Here is a 19,698-nt window from a genome sequence, read left to right on the forward strand (position 1 = left end):
TGTGCGCATTGAAGTCGGAAGTCGGAGATTTCCGAGTACCCAGTTGTTTTGAACGTGGCGTTATAGCCTACAATCTTGTCTGACAGACACACACCATTTACGAGTCTGTGAACTCCCTCTGAATCATATAACGGCAATGTTTAAGTAAACAGAGTTATGCGGTATTTGCACGCTGTTATCACTCTTGTAATCAATGTGAGCCAAGCATTTGTTTTATGATGGGCGCTGGCAAAAATACCTTGTTAATAATAACCTAAAGGGCGCTCGTCTTTGGCGGGCCTATTATAATGCTATGTATCATCCTCGTTATATGAATGGGTTGACCGGAAAACACGGCCGTCTGTAACCCATTGCTACTGAGGTGTACAATTTGGCTTATAGGCTATCATTATTGTGGTATATACTAACCTTGAAGGTGAAATCCATGTAATTCGTATATTGGAATCACATGTGTTTGTGCCACTTATATTGAGAACCCCTTGTAGGCTAAGTCTAAAAACTGAAATGACAATTTAGAATTTATGACAGTGAGAAGAATGACAAGATGAACTATAAGACACATGTGTAATGCGTTTTAGCAGGCATAGTCAAAATAGCGTCACAGTGGAGGTGTCAGTATTGTGACGCATACTGTGGTACACTATTGTTGAGCCATTACAATCATTAGGCATATCACATGTGCAGCATATGGTTATAGAAAATTGCAAAACAAAATCAAAATGAAGTCAACAAATGTATCTTTAAGGTACAACAGACGAGATAGAGAGTTGTTTCTCTATTACTACGAGAGTGATACAATGTAACATGTGCGTGAGGCGGGCTGTAGACCTACAGTTATTACTTGTCTTTGTGTAGTAAAGGACAAAAGCAGGTGCAAGAAGAACGCGTGGGGGCGGGCTTTACTGCGTTCGAAAAAAAATGGTCATCCAGAATCATTGCCCATAGGCCAGTCATCTAAAATGGGCGTGATCAGGTTCGGCGACTATATAAACTCTCCCGGAACACTTTCAATATAGAGGCAACTGAAGGAACTATTTAGAAAGCGCAAAAACTATTTCAAGCAGTAGCCTATACGGAAACGCAGTGAACTTGGCAACAAGAAGTTCAAGGTCTGAATCAAGGAAGAAAAAACATAAAATTGAGAAGCAAGCGAGAACAGACCCCTGTTGGATATTTCAAAACATCTCGAGTCGAGCAGCTAATAGCCTTTTGATGCTGGACATATCAATAGTTGGTTAACCAACTAGGCTACCTTTAGTTAACTGTTCACTAGTCTTTAGCCTAGCTCTCTTACCGGCTCGGCTTGTCAATGCTTTTGCATCAGTTCGGGAACGGAGGCCTGGAAGTGATGCATTCTACAGCAATTCAAAAAGACACTACTTTTACCAAAATTTTCGTGGGCGGTTTGCCCTACCACACTAACGATGCTTCCTTGAGAAAGTATTTTGAGGCCTTCGGAGACATCGACGAGGCGGTGGTGATAACGGACAGACAAACGGGGAAATCCAGAGGATATGGCTTTGTAAGTAACATTGACACTTGTCGGTTATGCATTTATCCTGCAGCTTGACCAGTGGCAGCACGTGCGTCTTTACGGCAACACAGTAAAATCGAGTTGCCTATAAAATGGTAATGGTTGGTCTATTTGTTTTCTATGTAGCTGTCATTGGGCAAATGCTCACCACGTTTCCTTCCGCCACCAAGTTATTGTTCCATGGAACTGTCTAGGCTACTTGCCTAGAGGAAAACAATAATACATGAGGCTGCTCCAAGTACCTGTATAAAGGCCCAATGCAGCAGTTTTTATCTCAATATCAAATAATTTCTTGGTAATGATTAAGCACCTGACGGTGATTGTTTTCAAATAAAATGGTCAAAAATACGAATTTCTTCTTGGCATATGCATTTTCGCAAGCAATAATTTAGCTAGGACTGCCTGTGAGTGGTCTGAGTGTGGAGGGGAAATTGAACTAGCTGTTGGAGTTCACTTGAAGACCAATGGAATGGTCTATAATGGGCAAACGCTGCCCACCAGGGGCACTGCCATGCAAAACGAACTTGACCAGGGCTGCTTTCAGTACATTTTTATGTTCTGGAACATTTACTGTATGAGCAGTTAAATGGGGAGTGGTTGGTTTGGGGAATGCTGTCAGCATTGCCACTTCTCATTTTTAAAGCTGCAATATGTAACTTTTTGGGCGACCTGACCAAATTCACATAGAAATGTGAGTTATAGATCTTTCATTCTCGTTTTGTACACTTGCTGAAAATACACTTTTTTGTTTATGGTAAAGTTATTTAATTGCGGCATTGATTCTCTGCACTATACTTGCTTGTTTTGTCACATAAACTGAAACTTAGAATTTCAGAAAATGGCGGCGCAATTTAAACGTAGGTCACTTTTTTTTTTTAAATGCTTAACTCATTGCACCAAGCTACACCTCGCCATTACACTAAAGGGCATCATAATTTCACATTATTATTCCAACCTCAGTGTGGAAATGTATACAAAACACAGAAAAATCACATTTTTGACTGCACTGGGCCTTTAAGTACAAATGGATATCCCCAGCAGAATACAATGCTGTTGCATCTCTTGTGTATTGCGGTCATTCAAACGCATGTCAAAATAAATCCTTGCCCAAATGTACGGCTTAAACGTGCAAATGCAGAGTATCATTTTTTGCCTTGCTGTAATCAGGATGAGAGATCACATGAGTTTATTGATAAGAAGATTATATATCTAATGTCCCTCTTGCTTATCCCCTAAAACGAACACACCACATGCCTTTCCTCCCACCAACCTCTCAGCACTGGCCCGTGAAGGACCTAGCTCTTATCGTTTATGAGCTTTGCAAGGGCACACACAGAAGTGAGAACTGCTGTCCTTGCTTGCTTTATATGGGGATTTTGGAGCGGTGTGGACATAGACCCTCCCATTTGTAAACAACTGAAGCACTCAGGCCTTACAAGTGGTGTTTATAGAATCATAACTGCGGTTATGAGTTAGAAAGTGGGAGTTATTTTCTCTCCCAAGATGGACTACAACACTCCTCCTCCTTGTTGTAGTAGCAGCTGTCAGAGATGGAAGTTATGTGCACTTCCCCCTCGTGTCAGCTTTACCAATCACCACAGGTGGGTTTTTGATTGCCATAGATGGTTCTATTAACCCTTTTATAAAACCAAATCTTCAGCTCCTAAGATTGACACTATTCAGCCCAAATTCAGATTGTCTGCTAGTTTCCTTAATGACCCTCTGGTAATCAGCCAGTGTGAGCAGAAACATTAACAAAGAGAATCTGTATGAGGCAGGCAAAAAGAAACCCAACTTCCTTCTCATGGTTACAAAGAACATAAATGCCAGAAGAAATGCTAATATTTACCAGAAACTTGGAGAGACTCATCAGCATTAATAGAGGCCAAAGATGGAATGGATAACTTTATGCCTCAGCCAGTTTATAACTGTTAAGAAAATGGCACTTTGTTTACACATCAGTGGTGACCAAAAAACTGTGGAGCTCTGTCATTAACGGCTGCTACTGCTGCTGAAAGTGTCTGGTGTTTCAGGTCTGACTGGCTCGGGCATATGAGGGTGCTCGAGGCTGGGAAATAGGTGTTCCCCACCTTGCATGCAGCGGAGGGCAAAAAACACTCAGATTTTATCCCAGTAACCGCCAACTTGATCATCCTGTTGCTCACTGCTTGAGTAGCAGGAGGAGAAAAAACGGCTCCAGAGCAAGGAGTACTTTTAAACACACTCCAAAGGTGGATTAGTAGACCCTCTTCAATAGAGTTTCAGTGTCAACACAGCCTCGCTGCTCATGTGTGTTCATAACACATGTCATGGAGTGGGCTCAACCTCTCATCTAGTCTAAAGAGGTATGCTTTCTTCAACAGACTAGAATAGATTTACACCTCAGATATGTAATCATCTGAGACATCTTGAATTGGCAGAAGGTGATGCTGTCTAATGCCTTGGGAGGAGAGTGAGGGGTGGATTCTAACAATCTCCTTATGTTCTATTACCTAATTGGATAAGCCCTTGTTATTCATCATTACTGAGACATATTTCAGCTGACTTCTTTGACTGTGCTGCTGACAAGTGGATGGGTGGCTGATCAAGTCTTCTGGGTTGTTAACTGATAATCACTGTGCTTTGTTTACAATTTCCTCTTCTGTTCAGAAAGGGGAATTTTTACAGTGAGCTTCCACAGGGGGATTTCTGTGATGACAGACCAGTAGGGGTTGTTTCTTTTAGTTCTGCTTGGTGGATCAGGGTGGCCCTGTCCTTGACTGACCTTTTATAGCTTCGCTGCCATAATTGGCGATAAATAGATTTCTACTTTTGACTGTATTACCAGCTAAAATGGGGAACTGGTGTCTTTTCAGTATTGCTAATATTGTCTGTGTGATTACATGTCAGGTGACGATGACAGATCGGGGATCAGCAGAGAGGGCCTGTAAAGACCCCAACCCCATCATCGACGGGCGCAAGTCCAATGTGAACCTGGCTTACATTGGTGCCAAGCCCCGCAATATGCAGATAGGTGAGCCGACCAGGGGTGAGAACAACCGCCGGATGCACCAACACCACAACTACACTTGTCACGTACACACACACACACCATATTGGAATTTTTAGACAAATATGTGTTAGTAAATGGTAATTCAGAAATCTCACATCATACAGAAAAGTACAAACCATTTTATTTGCATCTGGATTGACTCTTACTCTTGTATAATAGGGGACTGAGTTCATGTATAACAAAAACACAATGTAATTTGCGCCCTCTGCATGTTTTGTTTATTATTGGTAGGTTGCTTGAGTTACCCCAGAGTTTAGGGAATTTGGCTCTGCCTCTCCTCTCTGCGTTGTTCTCTGGCCCTCTTCTGTAAATGTATCTGAAGGGAAGTTTCCTCTGTCTTCCAGGTATATCCATCGGAGTGCAACCTATTCACCCAGCGCTCATCCAGAGGCAGTATGGGTAAGTGAGTGGGAGTGGGCAGTATACCACAGTATTTTCTGAATGACACATTAGGACAGATTAAACCCATATGTGCATAATGTATGTGAGCTTTAGACTTTTGCCAATTGCTAACTTTTTTTTGTTTTCAAATGGTCGTAGCATGGTACATGTGATGGTACATCACACATGTGATGCTCATCCCCTCTTTTAGACCCTCCAGTATCTATCTGGTTGAGTGGGCTCTCTCACTGAGCAAGGCTCCAGGGCAGTGTGTTTGTCTGTTGTAGAAACAGCCTGGAGGGAGGCCAGTCTGTCACTGGTGTCCAGGACACGTGTTCCGCTGGGCATTTAATGGCCATGCCACTGACATGGGATTGACACCACTCGCCCCCTGCTGTTGCAGTGTCCCCCCCCCCCCCCCTCCCCCTCCCTCTCTCCTCATGTCCTAGCTTTGAAGCCAGAGGTCTAAGCCCTTACATGTTATAAGATCGTGTCAATGGACTTTGGGTGCTTAGAATCCCCCCTATGTCCATAACGGGCTGGGCGGAGCCCCCCAGGGTCTGAAACGGGCTCTGTGGTCATGTGTCTGACAGGTGTTGGCTCTTATTGGAGCTATTTACACTACCTAATCCCCCTTGACTGACTGCAGCCCCAAAGGGAGAGAGGGCACCTGTCTGTTGAGCTCGGAGATCTCTCTATGGGCCGGTGACAGACACAGGCTGCTCTAAGATGGAGCGCACACAAGTGTTCTTTCAGCCTTTCTCCCGCACCAGACCCTTAAACGGCATGTTATGAAGTGGTATGGTTGAGAGGGATTGAGCATGTGTGTGGACCAGACTGGACCGTAGCATAATGCTCCTCTTCCACTCCCCCTTCATTTTCTCCTATAGTATTTTTTTCCGTCTTGTCCTCCCCTCCCAGAAGGAGAAGAAACAAGACGAGAAAGACAAAGCCCTAACACTGTTTTCTGCTGGTGTCGGGAGGGTGATTAGACAGACACTGAAAATTGACACCCCTGTGAGACTGGGGGTGGGAATAAGGGGGGAAGATTAGGTAACGGGTATAAACTGGGGGGTTGCGACAGCTCTGTCTCTGAAGAGGCATTGTGCTTAATGGTACTTTCACCAGGCGCCACACCTCCTACAGGTGTTCCCCACAAGTTATTATTTTTTTTTTTTGCATTAAATATTTATGATCGCTTTTCTGTATAATTTTGTTATACTTCCAGGCCAGAATTTGTGATGCCAGGACCTTTTTTTGCATGTAGCCTTAAGTTTGCATGCAGGAGGGCTGTCCCCGACCCCAAAAAATGTAACTATCTTGGTCGACCAAGAGTAGTCTATTCTTTTGACCAATCGACTGGTTGAAGTTTTTCCATGTAGACACCCTATGTCTTTTAATAAAATTGACTACTGTATATGTAGGTTACTGAGCTTGTCTGATGCTTTAAGCATAATGTGATTTTAAATAATTACGACACACAAATGACTCAGAGGGAGCCAGGGATCAAGATGGCCTAACTAGAAGAAAAAAGCTGTTCCCAACCTTCTCCCGCTGCTGCTGGCCCTAGCAGATTCTGCCATTACGCCCCCGAAGTTGCTGGTAATAGGCTACACTATGGGTTGGCAACCTTTTTTTCCATTTGGAGTGCCAATTTATCTTAACATTTCTACCGATCTGCGTGCCAATTATGATTTTCAAATGCACATTTTTGTGAAAGTTTAATTTCTTCTATAATTAAGTTGCTATTGTGTGATAAATAAAAATGATATCTAAATGTAAGTTATACAAATCTCTAAAAAAGTAAATTTTAAAAATTGCCTACGTAAAGCCAACAAATAAAAACATTGCAGCCTGCAGGTCGAAAATATCTTGATACAAATAAATCACATTGGCTACACATAGACTGTCGGCTAGGATCTTGAAACGTTGTATCAACTTGGTCTAGCAGAAAGCTTGATCTAACAAACTTGCAGCATTGTATAAAATATTCTGAACCCTCATTTTCCTGTGAAAGTGAGCTCTGGACAGACACCGCTATAGGCTATTTGTGCAAGGGTTAAGAAGTAATCAGGTAGACCTATTTTATGACGTTTCCAGCGGATCAGAGCATGCCATTGTTTTCCCTTTCACGCTGAGTGGTTATCAAAAGGGAGAGAGCTGGAAAGATTTTTCAAATGGGCTACATTGAACTATTGTCATTCTTAATGGATGTAAAAACAGACTTGCTGTTTGTTGTGAAGAGAACATTACTTTGAGAAGCTCCACAGCTCATTAGTGGTGGTGAGTGATCAGAAATACTATCAGATCCCCAAATGGGCACATTTTATAAGCCCACATTTGCGCGCAGGCCAGGTAGTTTATGCCTACTTCCATGCGTAATCAGGTGCAGGTCCTTACTCAACATTGACAGGAGCATTCCAAACAAAACATAATGAATAAATTGACAACTTATAAATGGAATGAAATAAACTTTTTTTTCTCACATTTTTTTCATGTACATTTTGAAGTGGCATTTTATTTTCCCCAGCACAAGGTGCACCTGTGTAATGATCATGCTGTTTAATCAGCTAATTGATATGTCACACCTGTCGGGTGGATAGATTATCTTGGAAAAGGAGAAATGCGCACTAACATGAATGTAAACTAATTTCAGTGAAATAATAAGCTTTTTATGCATATGGAAAATGTGTTATTTCAGCTTATGAAACATGGGACCAACACTTTATATTTTTGTTAAGTGTATATTGAATCCATTAACAGAAATTACTGTAACCACACAAACATTGTAGATGAGAAATTATTAGAATTAACGGTAAGTTTGCTACTGGTGTGCCGTCTCCGCAATTGATTAGTCCACTGAGACTGGCGTCAATCAAGACGTGCTATAAAGGGGCCTCCCGAGTGGCGCAGTGGTCTAAGGCACAGTGTTGAAGCATCACCACAGCCTGGGGTTTGATCCCAGGCTGTGTCATTACCGGCTGTGACCGGGAGTCCCGTTGGCCCAGCGTCATCCGGGTTAGTGGAGGGTTTGGCCGAGGGGGCTTTACTTGGCTCATTGCGCTCTAGCAACTCTTTGTGGCGGGCCGTGTGCCTGCAGGCTGATTTCGGTCGTCAGTTGCGCTGCGTTTCGTCCGACACATTGGTGATTCTGGATTAAGCGAGCGGGTGTTTCGGAGAACTCGACCTTCGCCTCTTCCGAGCCCGTTGGAGTTGCAGCGACGAGACAAGATCGTAAAAATGTGTTTTAATATCGACTGACAACCTATTGACCAAACAATCGACCAGTCGACTAAATGGGGTCAGCCCTAGCATGTAGGTAGGAACTACGTATTGGCAGTGGATTTATTTGCCATGAAAGCCAAAATGTAACGGATTTATCCTAGCTAACTACATTTAGCATGAATTGATGAAACCCTTTGATTTTTCACCATGACGAAAACATGCGGGCTTGGTCAGGAAGTCCATCTGCTTGGTGCGGCAGTCCCTTTGCCCTGCCAGCCCCACCTCCCTGTCACAAAACCAGCTGACCTCAGATCCCTCCAGACCCCCACAGGCCTTGTGATGTCAGATGGCCCAGAGAGCTCTGCTCTCCTCAGCGTCCCGGTTTCATCTTCTCCTTTTCTGCCTCTTCTCTCACTGTTTCTCTCTGCATTCATGTCTCGTCCTCTCAGTAGAGTAATTTCTATTCACTTTTCTATCAAAATGATTGAAGCATTGACCATTATTTTGTTTTACTTCCTACTAATGTACATCAGAAAGGTCATCTTGATCTAACCAGAGGTCTGAGCTTGAGGTCTGTGGCCACAGGAGAGGCTCATCTCTGTGTGAATGTGCGTATGCCCGACAGGCTTCATGTATAGTCATCTGTCTGTGTGGATGTCTGAATGGTTCTTTGTGAGTAGCTGACCGTTCAGTACCGTTAGAGGGGAGAACAGTGTCTATCAGCATGCTCTGCTCCCTCTGTCTATAGCGTTCATGTTTTTTATTTTTGTGTGGATTATTGTTTGTCTATACCACTCAGCAGACCTCTTGTCCTGACTATTAAATGCCTACCTACACAGAGAAAGACTTGCTATGTGTGTGTGTGAACCCAGGCAACACGGGTCTAGACTTCTGTATCATATCAGCATAATGTCTCCAGACGTTGCAAAAAAGCTTAGCCACTAGCTTCACTCATCACCCTGAAGGATGGAACAATCCCAATAGTATCAATGAGGATCCAGATAATGAATACATGTTGTTAACCTCCACTATCCTCCCCAACCCCCTCATGGTTGCTCTGTGCTCCCAGCTGAACAGTGTGCCGGAGGGGGAGTGAAGATACCCGAGGTACAGTCTTCGTTCTGCCTTGTTTGGAAGCTCCCAGGAGGATGGTAGCAGGCAGTTGTGACTGTTCCCGCCCCTCTAAGGTGCCAACGATGGCTTGAGAGTGCAGTGTGTTGTGATGGATTGGAGTGCCTTTATTTTTCCATGTGTGTGATATGACATGAAAAGGTTATGCTGATTAGAGTGCCTATTCCCTATTATGGCATGGTTTGCAGTGGTGACTTTGGTTGCTGTTTAAAGTTCCAGTGTGGGGCTGAAGGGTTTGGGGGTGTGGCTGGGTGAGTGTGTAAGGCAGGGTGCAATTGGATGTTGTGAGTATGTCTTGTCACTCCTGCACGCTTCCCCTTTGCTGTATTTGATTTGATGGCTGTCTTCCATTGCTTCTTTCCCACGTCTTCTCTCATGACCACTGACCTGAAAGGACACGGGTGGACACAACATGGTGGTAACCCATCCAGTGGCCATGACGTTAAGAGGCAAGGAAAGGAAGCCGTTGGTCTATTGAAACTCAGCTGAGAATTGTTGCATTGTGTGCTGTGACTGTACTATCTTGTCTTGACCTTCTTTCACTCCGACCGTATTGCAGTCTCCTACCAGACACTCTGTGTGAAGAACGTTCCCCATTTTACTCTCTGAGCTCTGCTTTTGGCTTGTGTGCTTTTGCAGTGAGCGAGTTCCTCTGTTTCCCTTGAGCTGCAGTATCAAGGGGGGGGGGGGCGCAACCCCAGAGGAACAGACCCTAGAGGCACTTTGAGGCCTGGTTAAAAATATCGCCCCAACTCCGCCTGTCTCCCCATGAATGATGTGCTGCTAGACTGAGACTGGAGGAGAATGAGCGGTCTTCAGACTCCAGAGCACTAATCATCATTCAGGGAGGGAGAGCTTTGAGCACATGAGACCCAACTGGCTAATAGACTGCCTTGATAAGTACTCCCCACCTTTCAACCATTGATGCCCAATGTAGCTTGCACACAAAAACAGGAACCACAACTCCATCAAACTTCCCCTTTGTGAGCAAGTGCGCGTGTGCGCAGACATTGGTTGGAGTGTGCTCAGTGAGTGAAGAGCAGCAGCTGTTAAAACACTAGCTGGTGTCTGGGCTTGAAAACCTGCCAGTAACGGCTGGCTCTCTTCTCCCCACTACCACACCCTTTCTCTCTCAGGGGGCTTACCTAACAGGTTTTGTAGGTTTTTTTTAAGTGACGAGGGATGTTGAGATCTCTTCTCAATACCTCGCTCTCTTTGCACATTAGTAGTGGGTGGTGTGGCATCTGGTTAGTTTCCCCACCACTGGATATACTGGGCTCAGCACATACAGCACAACTAATGTATTGAAGACCTGCTGGAGAATGTAAATGACAGCATCCAGGCCTAAGCTTTCTTTGCTCCTGTCCTTCATTGTATATTCAAGTGTGTAACTAGTGTCCTGTTGTCTGTTCTCCAGGTTGGCCCAGCAGTATGTGTATCCCCAAGCCTTCATCCAGCCCAGCCTGGTTCTCCCCTCTCAGTTGTCCTCCTCCGCCCCCTACCTGGACTACAGTGCTGCCTATGCCCAGTACGCCCAGGCAGCCTTTGAGCAGTACCCCTACGCTGCCTCCCCAGGGTTCCTGGGCTATGGCTACACCCCCAGCCCTGCCGCCGCCCCCTCCCAGGCCCCTGCCTCTGTTCACCAGACTCTCCCCACAGGGGCAGGCCCAGCCTCCACCTTCCTACAGTACAACCCCCAGCAGCATGTTCAGCCAGACCGCATGCAGTGAGGAGAGGCAGGATGCAGGGAGTCCTGTAGGCTGCCTGGGGAGTCACCCTGTGCTGCCCCTGCCAGGGCTTTCAGGGAAGGGCTGGAGAAAGCAGGACTATTGCACTATATAGAATGAGCCCTCCCCTGAGTCTGGGGGGGGGGCTAGGATAAAATGCATGGTTGCTTCAGAGGGCTTCCAGAAACAGACACTTCATTTTTATTATTAGTCTTTATTGTATTAATACTAGTATCCTTTATCAATGTAAAATTATTAATTGTTATTTTGTTTCAATCAATGGAAACCTTCAATGTCCATGGTACATACCTGTGTTTTGGAGAGCGCTGAGGGGGGTGGTGGGCTTACTTGGACATTTGCCCCCTCCCCCCTCTTTACCAGTGCATGGGGTTGGCGACGGCACTGCTGCTTGGGTACACTGGGAATTGGAACAGAGGTGGGAGGCATGACGCCAACTGTTTCTATCCACACCAGAGCAGATGAGGATTCTGCCCTCTCATACCCCCAGTGTTATTGCTCCAACACCATGGGGGTCATGACTCTGTGCCTTTCAGAGGTCATCACTAAATGGAGAATGAAGAGATCCTGGGATCCCCTTATTTGAGTCGATCAATCGTTAGACATCAGGACTACATTTATTTTTATGAAAGATGCCTTAATAAAACTCCTGTTTTTACAAACACTCCTCCTTTAACCCCTTCCTTCACTCACAGAGCCACAGGGTAGTTTTCACATGGCCTGACTCTTCATATTTATACCAGACACTTGTAGTCTATTGACTCACTTTGTCTTGATTGTTGTAGATAATCATATGCAGGAAGTGGGAGGAGGGGGTCAAAGAGCATTGGGTATTTTATGTAAGGCAGCTGATGTAACCAGTGCCTGCATATTTTGTGGAACTGTTAATCTAGGATTGTCAAATGTTGACCTCTCAGAAAGGACATGTACAGTATTTGTAAGTGTTTCATTATCAAGTACATTTACAATATTTATGTTTTGAGGTATTTATAGGAAATTCTGTAGCTTTTTTGTAACTTGGTCTTGTTGCACTGAAGTCCTACAACTTCGAAAGTGTATGTGCAGATCCACAATTTCTTATTCATTTGATGATGGCCATATTTGTATTTTCCATGTTCCCTCAGAAACAATGGATTTGCCTGTATGCACAATGCTAGATGCTCTTTTGTAGCCCAGTTTCACTGCTGCTGGCTAGGATCAGACACTCTGTAGACTGTTTCAGCAAAATGTCATTTCAAAGAAGCTGAACCAAAAAAATCTTGGAAAAATAAAGAATTTGTATTTAAAAAGGCTCTTGACTTGTTTCTTGATTAAATGTTTCTTGATTAAATGTTTTAAAAATCTAACTTGATACCACAACTCTATGAAGAGCAGAACATTTTACAAACTGTCATATTTTTGCCTTAGATGTATGAAGGAATGGATTTTTACAATCTCAAGAATGGACTCCATTAGTCTTTTCTAAAGTTGACTAGAGATACAAACTATCTCCTGTTGGGGTGAGAGGGTTCAGTTGCTAGTGTGTGTGACAGTCGTTATCACAGTGCTGTGTGTTCTGTCGGCTTTGTGGTGGACTCTGGGAGCAGGAGGCCGTACTTTATCAGCCCACAACACTACCACCTGCCAGGGCCACGGGGTGTTGCTGAGGACATGACAAACTTGGAACTGTAGAGCCAGAAGGGGGAGTTTGTTAGTACAGTATGTGGTTAAAAGCACAGTCACCCTAGTTACCGTGCTTATTTTAATGCATCGTAACCATGTGAGTTGTCAGCTGTCAAATATAAAAGGTCTACCTGGTTGGTTCCCTCTATCTGTGCTTAAGTCCTTTAACAATTTGAGATGTTTTATTTTACCAGACCACACAGAGATGCTGACGGAGTCATGTAAAATGCTTTGGAACATGTCAAGTACAAGGTTGTGAAGCCTCACTGACTGACAGGACTCCGTACAAAGGTCTAGTGGAGGAAGAAGGACCGTGTGTATATTTAAAGAGCGCAGAGAGAAACCAGATGGCTTTGTTGCAGTATGCTGGACATTTTCAGGGAACCATACAGCATGTTTAAATAAGCAATGTGCAGTAATTAAACATGTCTCAGGGTTACAGTTACATTGTTGAATCATGTCATAGGTGTTTATGGCCAGTGTGGGGTGACAGACTGGGTGTCCTCTGGTCTATGTGACGTCACTGTGTTTAAGTAGGAGAGTGCTGAGTTAAAGTGCTGTGAATGTATGGTCGCCTCATTGTTTTCCCTACTCTCCCCAACGCTCCTCCCAATCGTCTGGCTTCCCTCACATTCTCACAGTCCTCACAGTTTCTCCTTGTAGCCCTTTTCCCTGCATCCTCTCTGTTTTTATTCTCACTTTCTTTTCTCACTCTCCCTCTCTCTCTCTTTCCTACTGCCTCTGTTTCTCCTCCTCACCCTCCGTTGTCCTTATCTCACGCTCTCCCTGTCATTCTAACCCCTCTCTCACCTTCCCACTGTCCCACTCAATCATGAGCGGGGAGAAACAGAGTAGAGTGTCAGGTGGATGAACGAGGTCATACACAGGCCCATTGGAGCATGTTTTGCAGAGTCACCATAAGGCATCACACGCACATTCTACAGTGCAGTTCACTCAAATCTAACTCCACACATGCTCTACTCTGAGTCATGTTCCCCTCTGATGTCAATGGATTCCTCAGAACTCATATAACTTGGTCCTGTCTTATCAGCCCCCAGCTACACTCAGAATGAAATGACTTTTTCTACTCAGTTACCCCCCAACTCCCACCCTTCTTGATTTCACTATGTGTTGATCTTTCACTTTGAGGTGGATTTCCACTCCATCCCTCAGACACATTTTATAACTCTCTGTGATGCCTCTTGCAATTACTCGTTTTTATAACTATAAAATATTTGTATAACATTTTTCAATATTAATCGACAACTATTATTGAATAATTTTTTTTCATGGATAATGGTATGAGGTAATGCCTGTCATGGTCACCTTATGTAGTGGTATTCAAAAAGCCACATAGATTGGATTGAAGGAAACCCCTTTGCAAAACACCAACAGCAAAAGGTGAATGTTCTGGTATATCCTATTGTGTACTATAACTGGAATGTTGTGTACTGTTGCAATACTGAACTAACCCATCTACTCAAAGTCTGTATTCTGTTTCCTCTGTAAACACACCTCCCCCTATATCCAGCTACTCTGACCATCTCTCAACTCGGCTGTATTAGTGGTCCTGTGTAACAGTCTGAAGTGGCCCCCTGGGGCCTGGGTAATATCAGCAGCCATTTCAGATAGGGTCAGCTCTATATTTACCCCCCCTCTCAAAGTGCCCAGCCCTGACCCGTGTCATCTTCCCGCGCCAACCCAGAGAGATTATAAGGACAGGTCTGGAGTGGGGTAGAGTGTTGGGGATAGGTATGTGGAACATCGACAGAGGGGGCAGAGGGCTGATGAGTGGTAGGGTATTGGGAACAATGGATGGGGGGGGGGGGGTCTCTAGAGGCAGGGGGAAGCCAGACAGGGGTTTATTGTGAAGGCAGATTGTGAAGGCAGGTTTGATGTCCGTGTGAGCAGCCTGCTCTTAAGGACATAGTTAGAAAGGAATGGGATGTAGAAAAACCAGGAGGTAGGGAATAGAGGATAGGTTGCTATGGACAGGGGGCCGCAGACTGTTGAGTGGGAATGGGATGGGTTGTTGTGCGTTCCAATAAACAGGCTTGCTCCCTATCAGCTAGTCTAATGGACCTCTGTGTGATTCTCACACTCAGCCATTAAAAGGCGTGGGTGGGTGATGATAATGAAGACATCCACTACTCAGACTATCTATAGCAGGCTGTTACTGTCAGTCATGTGCATTAAAGGCTAAATGGAAGTGGAGGTTGGTTAATTGGTATGCGTGTGATTATGTGTGTGTGTGCTTGCAAGGTGTTTGCAAGGTCATGCGTGTTTTATTCTAGAGCGATGATGCACTTGGACATATTCAGTCTTTTGGTGTTAATAACAGAATGTTGATGCACAGGTTTTGCTCTGGGAGTGTGATTATGTATGACTTTACAGGAAGTGTGAGGGAGAGAAATTAAATGTGTGTGGGTGGGTGAGTGAGTGAGTGAGTGTATGTGTGCTCTCATCACCCTTGTGATGGAGTGTTTGTGTTTTGTTCTCTCTCTCTCCCTTCAGATCCCCCATGTCTTCAAGCCTGTAATTTGATCTGAGTTTGTCTCACTGAGTTTAAGCCTGGGGAGGGCAGGCAGGAGCAGTGTGTAATCATTGGCTCAGAGTCTCCAAGAGACAGACATACAGACCAGGCCAGGCGAGGAAGACAAAACCCTCTTATCTCCATATCCTTCCCCCTGTCCACTAATCTGTTCACACCAGGCTATATATACAGTTCATACGCCCTACACGATGCACATACACACTGTCACACACACTCTTCAGCAATGCACACAAACACACTCCTCAGTAGGATGGACAGTGCACCACACACACTTTCCCCAGCGATGTGTGATTGTGCCCAGTCTGCTCACACACAGGACATGGGCCTTGCTGTACATACAGCTGGAAAAAGGGGGTTTCTCTGTGCAGTCACAAGGGCTGTGTGTCATCATGCAGTATGAGTGGCTAATGTAGCATGGCTAACACATTCCTCTGGGTGAGATCACATACAGGGGCGAGGGGAAAGGTTAGCGTGAGGAGCGGTGAGAAGAGAAGGGTGAGGTGTATGTGTTTGTGCATGTGTTTTTGGTTTTACTATCCTTGTGGGGAAAATAAGTTCTCACAAGGATAGTAAAACATGACATTTCGCCGATCCCCACAAGAAAAAATGCTATTTTAGGCTTAGGAGTTAGGTTTAGGATTAGAGTTAGGTTTAGGTTTTGGATTAGGGTTTGGGGTTTGGTTTAAGGAAAATAGGATTGTGAATGGAAATCAATTGTAGGTCCCCACAAGGATATTAAAATGTGTGTGTGTGTGTGTGGGGGTGTGGGTGTGGGTGTGGGTGTGGGTGTGGGTGTGTGTGTGTGTGTGTGTGTGTGTGTGTGTGTGTGTGTGTGTGTGTGTGTGTGTGTGTGTGTGTGTGTGTGTGTGTGTGTGTGTGTGTGTGTGTGTGTGTGTGTGTGTGTGTAAGAAGGGTTATGAGGAGGGGTGATAGGTTTAAATAAAGGCATCAGCATGATTCGGTTCGGCTGAACGAGTGTGCTTATATACTAACTTAAAAGACCTTCGCTTGAACACTAGAAAAAAGTTTGTCCATCTTGAGACGCTGTAGCCATTTCCTCAAAATAGTCTGAGTTAATCTAAGGTAACTCAAGAAATCTGTCATTCATTTTAATGTTTTTGCCAATGAGATCTTAGTTGCAATTTTTACATCTAACTAAGATGTTCGGTGCAGTATTTCTCAAGTGAAAAAATTTGCTTGAAAACTAGTCTCTCTGTTGACAAGTCACAGACAAAGAGGCATAGACTTCTTCTTGCCTCGAGAAAATGTTTTGTGTGCACGAACAGCCGAAAAACCCCTTGCCAAAATAATTTCAGAATATATGCACAAACTAATTCCGAACTGTTTCGGATGGGAAGCATGTGGACGTCTTAAGGAGGGTGAGGGAGGAAGGGTTAGGGTGAGCAGGGGTGAGAGGAGAGAGTGAGGGAGAAAGGGATCCACTCAAGGTGTTATTTTAGCTTTTAACAAAATGGAACAAGTGCCTCTGCTCCCTCCTAACCCCCTTTCCCCAATCATTACTCTACCTCTGAGGACCAAACCATACCATGGCCCCAATGTGAGAGGGTACTCGTGTGTGCTCTCCGCAGTGGGGTTTCCTTGATTCTATGCCAGATTTCCTTATCTCTGGTCAGCATGCATACACCCAGGGCTTGGCCCCTGCCCTAACCCCCAGCAGTGCCCAAGAGAGAGCTACTGACAGGAGAGGGGAGGAGAGGCTAAGTGGCAGAACCTACAGAGACAGAGAGGCCTGAAAGCCTGATGTGTTCTGAAAGTTGAGCGTCCTCATTCAGTGTGTCATTCACAGCAGCAAACAGGGGACATGTGTGCCCACACATTCTGCACACTCACAAGCATACATGTACTGGTGTAGGCACACACCCCAACACATCCACAAACAAAACAAAAAAAGACCTATACACTGAGAAATACTAGCTCTGCCTCACACACCGACTCTGACTGGCTCTGCTGTGAAAGGGAATGCAATGGCTGATCATATAACGATGTGTTATCTGCTCTGTGTGGATGTTATTCAGCCTCCCGGAGCCTGCCTTTCTGTGAAGCATTTAAACTGATCTCAGTTCAGACGGCCAGCACAATACTAACATGAGGTGTGTGTGTGTGTGTGCCCGTGTGTGTGCGAGCATGTGTCGCACATGTGTGCGTGTTTGCGTGTGCGGACCTGTGTGAGGCTTTACAGTCACAGGACATGTGTGAGGCTTTACAGTCACAGGAAGTGTGTGAGACTTCACAGTATGTGTTCTCATAAGGGCCTTTGTGTGTGGCCACATACAACAGGAGAGAGCAGGCAACAGGTGTAAGGGGGATGTTAAAAACACAATAACTCTCTCCCTCTGTCTGTCAGCAACTTCTGAACCGAGGCCCTCTTGGTTCATTGTTCTCATATGGAGACAGCTGTATAGATTTTGTTATCTAACACCCTTGGAAGCAGAATGAAGAGTTGTATTTTGTGAGTTGGTATCTATTCGTGATATTGTGTCTTTGTCCGTGTGTGTAAATGCATGCATGAATATATGTTTTTGACTATGTATGTGTTTCTTTCAATCTGCTGATAAGTGAGGGGGCACTTGTGTTGTTAATGATGATTGAGATAACGCTGTCTGGTGCGACAGAGCAGCTGGATGCTGACAGCGGCACCATGCTACAGCTGGCTGAGGAAAACAGGGCAGTCAATTACTGATAAAAAGGGACAGAGACAGACAGGAACAGTCTGGAGATGGGAGGGGGGTCATAGACAAAGACTAGATTCAAGTCTTTCTCACCTGTCTTCATGGGCAGACCGGCCATCTGGAATTTTGGGCAAATGCCAGTTGGGCCTGTGCAACTTGGTTTTTCTTTTGTGCAATTATTTATTTATTTTTCCACCTTTATTTAACCAGGTAGGCAAGTTGAGAACAAGTTCTCATTTACAATTGCGACCTAGCCAAGATAAAGCAAAGCAGTTCGACACGTACAACAACACAGAGTTACACATGGAATAAAACAAACATACAGTCAATAATACAGTAGAAAAATAAGTCTATATACAATGTGAGCAAATGAGGTGAGATAAGGGAGGTAAAGGCAAAAAAAAGGCCATGGTGGCGAAGTAAATACAATTTAGCAAGTAAAAACACTGGAATGGTAGATTTGCAGTGGAAGAATGTGCAAAGTAGAGATATAAATAATGAGGTGCAAAGGAGCAAAATAAATAAATACAGTAGGGGGAGAGGTAGTTGTTTGGGCTAAATTATAGATGGGCTATGTACAGTTGCAGTAATCTGTGAGCTGCTCTGACAGCTGGTGCTTAAAGCTAGTGAGGGAGATAAGTGTTTCCAGTTTCAGAGATTTTTGTAGTTTGTTCCAATCATTGGCAGCAGAGAACTGGAAGGAGAGGCGGCCAAAGGAAGAATTGGTTTTGGGGGTGACCAGAGAGATATACCTGCTGGAGCGCGTGCTACAGGTGGGTGCTGCTATGGTGACCAGCGAGGTGAGATAAGGGGGGACTTTACCTAGCAGGGTTTTGTAGATGACCTGGAGCCAGTGGGTTTGGCGACGAGTATGAAGCGAGGGCCAGCCAACGAGAGCGTACAGGTCGCAGTGGTGGGTAGTATATGGGGCTTTGGTGACAAAATGGATGGCACTGTGATAGACTGCATCCAATTTATTGAGTAGGGTATTGGAGGCTATTTTGTAAATGACATCGCCGAAGTCGAGGATTGGTAGGATGGTCAGTTTTACAAGGGTATGTTTGGCAGCATGAGTGAAGGATGCTTTGTTGCGAAATAGGAAGCCAATTCTAGATTTAACGTTGGATTGGAGATGTTTGATGTGAGTCTGGAAGGAGAGTTTACAGTCTAACCAGACACCTAGGTATTTGTAGTTGTCCACATATTCTAAGTCAGAACCGTCCAGAGTAGTGATGTTGGACGGGCGGTCAGGTGCAGGCAGCGATCGGTTGAAGAGCATGCATTTAGTTTTACTTGTATTTAAGAGCAATTGGAGGCCACGGAAGGAGAGTTGTATATCTGGCTAATAATAGGAGCTTTAAGGAAAAAGTTTGCCAGTGTGGGGGCCTTGAGGAAAAATATGGGCCGGTATGGGGGCCTCAAGGAAAAAAATTGTCAGGTGTGTTAGGAATGCCAGGGCCGATTTCTGGTCCCAGTCTGCCCCTGCCTGTCTTGTGCAACAATCTCTAGAACTCTGTGTGCTTTAACAGAGATTTCTCCTTAAATTTAGATTAAATCTCAAGAGAATCTACTAAGGGAAAGATAAAGTGAACTCAACTAAGGGAGGGAGAAAGAAACCGATAAGGACAAAGGTTGTCAAAGGTATTTTGGTCATAGAAATTAGATTAGGAAGGAATTGTATTGAATAGGACTGTAGAATAAAAGATACTTGGGCAGTATTCATT

General features: G+C 44.6%; 1 protein-coding gene across 2 annotated transcripts; it reads left to right on the plus strand.

Moving 5' to 3' along the window:
* Positions 1 to 1,021: 1,021 nt before the first annotated feature.
* Positions 1,022 to 12,360, plus strand: LOC120065079 (RNA-binding protein 38-like). Of its 2 annotated transcripts, none has more exons than XM_039015785.1 (4): positions 1,022 to 1,522; positions 4,424 to 4,562; positions 4,931 to 4,985; positions 10,741 to 12,360. In XM_039015785.1, the coding sequence occupies exons 1-4, from the start codon at positions 1,310 to 1,312 to the stop codon at positions 11,051 to 11,053; spliced, it is 720 nt and encodes a 239-aa protein (XP_038871713.1). In that variant the 5' UTR covers positions 1,022 to 1,309; the 3' UTR covers positions 11,054 to 12,360. The 2 variants fall into 2 exon arrangements, with proteins under 2 accessions (XP_038871713.1, XP_038871714.1); XM_039015786.1 differs by having other exon boundaries at positions 4,424 to 4,547.
* The last annotated feature ends 7,338 nt before the right edge of the window (positions 12,361 to 19,698 follow it).

This window comes from Salvelinus namaycush, chromosome 20 (assembly GCF_016432855.1).
Source record: "Salvelinus namaycush isolate Seneca chromosome 20, SaNama_1.0, whole genome shotgun sequence".
NCBI classification, from domain to species: Eukaryota; Metazoa; Chordata; class Actinopteri; order Salmoniformes; family Salmonidae; genus Salvelinus; species Salvelinus namaycush.

What these genes read in the sequence shown, in the direction of transcription:
- LOC120065079 (XM_039015785.1), top strand. Translation starts at nt 1,310, where the DNA reads ATGCTTTTGCATCAGTTCGGGAACGGAGGCCTGGAAGTGATGCATTCT. An exon ending in GATAGGTGAGCCGACCAGGG is followed by an intron (nt 4,563 to 4,930) that starts GTGAGAACAACC and finishes TCTGTCTTCCAG; the next exon opens with GTATATCCATCGGAGTGCAA. An exon ending in CTCATCCAGAGGCAGTATGG is followed by an intron (nt 4,986 to 10,740) that starts GTAAGTGAGTGG and finishes TCTGTTCTCCAG; the next exon opens with GTTGGCCCAGCAGTATGTGT.